Source organism: Salvelinus alpinus, chromosome 3, assembly GCF_045679555.1.
Source record: "Salvelinus alpinus chromosome 3, SLU_Salpinus.1, whole genome shotgun sequence".
Classification (NCBI taxonomy): Eukaryota; Metazoa; Chordata; class Actinopteri; order Salmoniformes; family Salmonidae; genus Salvelinus; species Salvelinus alpinus.
In genome coordinates this window covers 61,793,715-61,800,403 of record NC_092088.1, presented here as the reverse complement: position 1 = coordinate 61,800,403, position 6,689 = coordinate 61,793,715, and the positions used below count along the sequence as shown (strand labels likewise).

The 6,689-nt window shown below is 43.8% G+C and overlaps 1 protein-coding gene across 1 annotated transcript in view; it reads right to left on the bottom strand.

The window, feature by feature from the left end:
* The window catches only part of LOC139571071 (PDZ domain-containing protein 7-like), a 52,196-nt gene extending 45,507 nt beyond the window's left edge, over positions 1–6,689 (bottom strand). Inside the window, exons 1-4 of the mRNA XM_071393588.1 lie at positions 6,389–6,689; positions 6,020–6,157; positions 2,997–3,171; positions 84–260 (exon numbers count right to left, since the gene is read on the bottom strand). Coding sequence (XP_071249689.1) covers positions 84–260; positions 2,997–3,171; positions 6,020–6,157; positions 6,389–6,689 — 791 coding nt within the window. The remainder of the gene's footprint in view (positions 1–83; positions 261–2,996; positions 3,172–6,019; positions 6,158–6,388) is intronic.

Below are 6,689 nucleotides of genomic sequence, written 5' to 3'. Positions count from 1 at the left end.
GTGTTGTATGCTTGAGCAGTTTAATCTAGTGATGGGTGGGAACATAAACCTTCACAACCTGTAACTTCCCCAGAACCACGTACTTAGAGACGTAGATGCCCAGTCCGAACTCCTTGCCCCCTCTGATGTTGAATCCCAGGCAGTAGTCGTCTGAGGTTGTGTAGAGGTGAACCATCCTACGGAGAACACTGTCTGAACTGGCATCTGAAGGAGTATGACCACTCTCCTCTACTACCATACGCCTCTGGATCAGATCCACCCTGCAGAAACAAACACATGCTAGATATGTACATAAACATACTGTACATACAAACACACACAGATATGTACATACACTAGACCCACTCCAATTTGCATACCGCCCTAGCAGATCCACAGATGATGCAATCTCTATTGCACTCCACATTGCCCTTTCCCACCTGGACAAAAGGAACGCCTATGTGAGAATGCTATTCATTGACTACAGGCCAGCGTTCAACATCATAGTGACCTCAAAGCTCATCAATAAGCTAAGGACCCTGGGATTAAATACCTCCCTCTGCAACTGGATCTTGGACTTCCTGACGGGCCACCCCCAGGTGGTAAGGATAGGTAACAACACAACCGCCACGCTGATAATCAACACAGGAGCCCCTCAGGGTTGCGTGCACAGTCCTCTCTTGTACTCCCTGTTCACTCATGATTGCACGGCCAAGCACGACTCCAACACCATCATTAAGTTTGCCGATGACACAACAGTGGTAGGCCTGATCACCGACAACGACGAGACAGCCTATAGGGAGGAGGTCAGAGACCTGGCCGTGTGGTGCCAGGGCAACAACCTCTCCCTCAACCTGATCAAGACAAAGGAGATGATTTTTGACTGCAGGAAAAACAGGACCAAGCATGCCCCCATTCTCATCGATGGGGCAGCAATGGAGCAGGTTGAGAGCCTCAAGTTCCTTGGGGTCCACATCACCAACAAAACTAACATGGTCTAAGCACACCAATACAGTCGTAAACAGGGCACGACAAAACCTATTCCCCCCTCAGAAGACTGAAAAGATTTGGCATGGGTCCTCAGATCCTCAAAAGGTTCTACAGCTGCACCATCGAGAACATCCTAACTGGTTGCATCACTGCCAGATATGGCAACTGCTTGGCCTCCGACCGCAAGGCATTACAGAGGGTAGTCCAGAACCTCTATACCAGGCGGTGTCCAGCCACCCTAGTCATAGACTGTTCTCTCTGTTACCGCACTGCAAGCGGTACCTGAGCACCAAGTGTAGGTCCAAGAGGCTTCTGAACAGTTTCTACCCCCAAGCCATAAGACTCCTGAACATCTAATCAAATGGCTACCCAGACTATTTGCATTGCCCCCCCCCATCCTCAAATCAGATTTAATTTGACATACTACACCTCCCTCCTCACCTACTAACACTCACACACATGCGCAAACACACACAACAGCAGCCCCATTCCCCAGTGAGTTCTGGCCTTCCTATCAATTAGTCAAATAGCCATAGTCATAGAGTAAATCCATCTAGCCGTGCACCATGAAAACAAGATCCCTCAGCAGCAAGATAACCTAGTGGTGACGCATCATACTGATGTGACCATAGGGATATAATACTAGCTGTTCTACATTGAGTTCTATTGATGAGACACTATGAAAAACGTAATACTTATAAAGAATTCACAAACCATAAGCCTAATGGGATCAATTTCAAAAGGATCGTGATGCATTTAACACACTGTTGATGCATACGATACACTCTGTATCACAAAACCGGATACATATTATATGGAACCAGGTGACACTAACTATGTAACAGTGGAGGCTGCTGAGGGGAGGACGGCTCATAATAATGGCTAGAACAGAGCGAATAGAATGGAATCAAACAAATGGAAACTATGTGTTTGATGTATCTGATACAATTTCACTAATTCCGCTCCAGGCATTACAACGAGCCCGTTCTCCCCAATTAAGGTACCTCCAACCTCCTGTGCTCTGTATAGTGTTGTTGTTGTACTGATCATATGCATCAGGTAGTCTCCTGCCTGAAACCTGGACTCAGAGGTAGACGTAACATAGTACATGAAAGTCTGGGACACTCAAATTAGTATGACATGTAACATTTAGTATGGTACATGTATGCATTTAAATGTCCATCATCCATTTCGTGTGATATGTTACGAATTCCAATTTTGTGGCTAACTTTAGCTAGGTTAGGGGTTAAGGTTAGGGCTAAGATTAAGGTTAGGGTTTGGGGAAGGGTTAGCTAACATGCTAAGTAGTTGCAACGTAGCTAAAAGGTTGTAAGTGGTTGCAAAGTTGCTAATTCGCTAAAATGCTAAAGTTGTCCATAATGAGATTGAACACTCAACCCTTGGGATGCTAGACATTCGTGTTTACCCCAACCAACCACCCTCTTTTAGTTTTTCCTAAAGTAACTTTCTGTCTTATGTAACCATACCAAACATAACATATCATACTAATTTGGATTTTCATTTACAATGTTACGTCTAGTCTAAGATACCAGCCTGTCTCATTACCCATACTTCGCTCACTCCACTCCAGTGCTTCAGGTGGCTTGAACTAATCAGGTTGCACTTGAACTTGAATGCTGATTAACAACTACACTCATTTACACACGTGTCCCTGTCTCAACTAACCATTACATTAGGAACTGCCTAACTACACCACATAACAGTACAGCGCAGTACATGACGTGACATAATATAACAGTTTAGTACACTCTTAGAAAAAAGGGTTCCAGAAGGGGTCTTCAGCTGTCCCAATAAGACAACCCTTTTTGGTTCCAGGTAGAACCCTTTTTGGTTCCAGGTAGAACCCAAAAGGGTTCTACCTGGAACCAAAGAGGTTCTACCTGGAATCAGAAATGGTTCTTCAGAGGGTTCTGCTATGGGGACAGTTGAAGAACATTTTTAGGTTCTAGATATCGTATTTTTTTCTAAGACTGTACAGTACAGTACACTACACTAGGCCCTCTCACCATGTAGTCTTCTCCTTGGAGTAGCGTATACCAGGGACTTTCCCCACACGTCTCACCACCATCCTCAGCCTGTTGTTCCCCGTCAGGACCTTCACAGCACTGCTCATAGTGATGCTTTCCAGGCTGATACCATTCACCTCCACCAGCTTGTCCCCTACACAGAGACCTGCCTGCTCTGGAGGGGTGAGACGAAGGGATTTAAGCACAGACTGACTGACGCATACAGTACATACACATGTATACACACGCACACATACAGTTGAAGTCGGGAGTTTACATACACTTAGGTTGGAGTCATTTAAACTTGTTTTTCAAACACTCCACAAATTTCTTAAAACTTCTCTAGGATAGGGGGCAGAGTTTTCACATTTGGAAAAAAAGCGTGCCCAATTTCAACTTCCTTCTACTCATCCCCAGAATATAAGATATGCATATTATTAGTAGATTTGGATAGAAAACACTCTGAAGTTTCTAAAACTGTTTGAATCATATCTGTAAGTATAGCAGGCAAAACCCCGAGGACTAACCATAATTTGTTTTTTGTTTTTTAAGTCACTGTCTGTTCAATGAGTTTTCATAGGGAAGCCAGATTTCTAATCACTCAGTTCTCAGTTCCTACTGCTTCCACTGGATGTCACCAGTCTTAGGAAATAGGTTGAGGTTATTCATTTGTGCAATGAAGAAGAAGGCCATCAGGAAGTAGAGTAACGTCATGTGTACTGTTTGAGAGTTGCGCAAGACTAAAGAAAGTAGCGTTAGTTTGTTTATCTCCTGTATTGAAAACAGATAGACCCGTCTTCAATTTGATTGATTATTAACGTTTACAAATACCTTAAGTTGTATTACAAAAGTACTTTGAAATGTTTTGGCAAAGTTTAGAGGTAATTTTTGAGATATTTTGTAGTGACTTTGCGCAAATTGGAAGCAGTTTTTTTCTGGATCAACCGCGCCAAATAAATGGACAATTTGGATATATATGGACGGAATTAATCGAACAAAAGGACCATTTGTGATGTTTATGGGACATATTGGAGTGCCAACAAAAGAATCTCGTCAAAGGTAATGCATGTTTTATATTTTATATCTGCGTTTTGAGTAGCGCCGGCATGGTTGAAATATGCTACTCTCTCTTTGTTGACATTGTGCTATCATCAGATAATAGCATCTTATGCTTTAGCTGAAAAGCCTTTTTGAAATCTGACATGTTGGCTGGATTCACAACGAGTGTAGCTTTAATTTGGTATCTTACATGTGTGATTTAATGAAAGTTTGATTTTATATTAAAAAAAAATGAATTTGGCGCTCTACATTTTCCCTGGATATTGGCCAAGTGGGACGCTACCGTCCCGCTATCCCAGAGAGGTTTTAACAAACTATAGTTTTGGCAAGTCGGTTAGGACATCTACTTTGTGCATGACACAAGTAATTTTTCCAACAATTGTTTACAGACAGATTATTTCACTTATAATTCACTGTATCACAATTACAGTGATGTCATGGCTTTAGAAGCTTCTGATATGATAATTGACATCATTTGAGTCAATTGGAGGTGTACCTGTGACCTACCTTCAAGGCCTACCTTCAAACTCAGTACCTCTTTGCTTGACATCATGGGATGGGAAAATCAAAAGAAATCAGCCAAGACCTCCACAATTGTAGACCTCCACAAGTCTGGTTCATCCTTGTGAGCAATTTCCAAACGCCTGAAAGTACCACGCTCATCTGTACAAACAATAGTACACAAGTATAAACACCATGGGACCACGCAGCCGTCATATCGCTCAGGAAGGAGACGCGTTCTGTCTCCTAGCGATGAACATACTTTGGTGCGAAAAGTGCAAATCAATTCCAGAACAACAGCAAAGGACCTTGTGAAGATGCTGGAGGAAACAGGTACAAAGTAACTATATCCACAGTAAAACAAACCCTATATCGACATAACCTGAAAGGCCGCTCAGCAAGGAAGAAGCCACTGCTCCAAAACCGCCATAAAAAAGTCAGACTACGGTTTGTAACTGCACATGGGGACAAAGATCGTACTTTTTGGAGAAATGTCCTCTGGTCTGATGAAACAAAAATAGAACTGTTTGGCCATGATGGCCATCGTTATGTTTGGAGGAAAAAGGGGGAGGCTTGCAAGCCGACGAACACCATCCCAAACGTGAAGCACGGGGGTGGCAGCATCATGTTGTGGGGGTGCTTTGCTGAAGGAGTGACTGGTGCACTTCACAAAATAGATGACATCATGAGGTAGGAATATTATGTGGATATATTGAAGCAACATCTCAATACATAATCAGGAAGTTAAAGCTTGGTCGCAAATGAGGCTTCCAAATGGACAATGACCCCAAGCATACTTCCAAAGTTGTGGCAAAATGGCTTAAGGACAACAAAGTCAAGTTATTGGAGTGGCCATCACAAAGCCTTGACCTCAATCCCATAGAACATTTGTGGGCAGAACTGAAAAAGCATGTGCGAGCAAGGAGGCCTACAAACCTGACACAGTTGCACCAGCTCTGTCAGGAGGAATGGGCCAAAATTCACCCAACTTATTGTGGGAAGCTTGTGGAAGGCTACCGGAAACGTTTGACCCAAATTAAACAATTTAAAGGCAATGTTACCAAATACTATTTGAGTGTATGTAAACTTCTGACCCACTGGGAATGTGATGAAAGAAATAAAAGCTGAAATAAATCATTCTCTCTTCTATTATTCTGACATTTCACATTCCTAAAATAAAGTGGTGCTCCTAACTTACCTAAGACAGGGAATTTTTACTAGGATTAAATGTCAGGAATTGTGAAAAACTGAGTTTAAATGTATTTGGCTAACGTGTAAACTTCCGACTTCAACTGTAGGAACTCACACACACACACAAACAAATGCATATGCACACACGCAAGCCCACAAACGCATACCCACACAAACACACTCGTAAAGGCCTGCATGCTCTGCAAGTCAAACAGGGGTCAGTATGGGGTCAACACACACACCTCCCTCCCTCCCTCTGTTATAGGGCCTACCTGCAGAGCTGTCATCCTCTATCTTGCTGACGAAGATGCTGAGTCCGTGTTCTGAACCACCTCTAACACTGAATCCCAGACGGCCGTCTGCACTCTTATCTACTGTCACTGTGTGGAGGTCTTCACAGTCATTCCCACCTGTACACAAGAGGAAACAGGCACTCTGAGATCCAATGCAGTAGAAACACTGTATTGACAACAAGTTGGCTACAGCAGAAATATGGGAGTTGTAAGTATGTAAGTAAAATGTATTATTGTCCTGAACTAATGAAGGATCTTTAGCTCAGCAGGCTTTAGTTTTGTGGACTTAAGAGTCCATACAACACTGTGTTACTGTGGGAGGGGGAGTAGACACAGTAAAATTATTACCATCGACAGGAGAGTTGATGAGGATGACTCTGCCCATGGGTGAGGACCTGTCTCCCCTGTGGCGGTGATGCTTCTTCTGCATGTAGCGGTTTGTCGAGTGGGACCCCCCAGCCTGGCCCCCATGGCCCCCATTGTGGGAGTGAGGGTGGCCTCTCCCATTGTGGGGGTGAGAGTCGGGGTGGTCCCCCCCATTGTGATTGTGGGGGTGAGGGTAGCCTCCCCCATTGTGAGGGTGGGGGAGAGGATGTCCTCGCCCGTTGGTCATTTCCCTATGGTTGTGGTAGTCAGAGGAGTGAGCCAT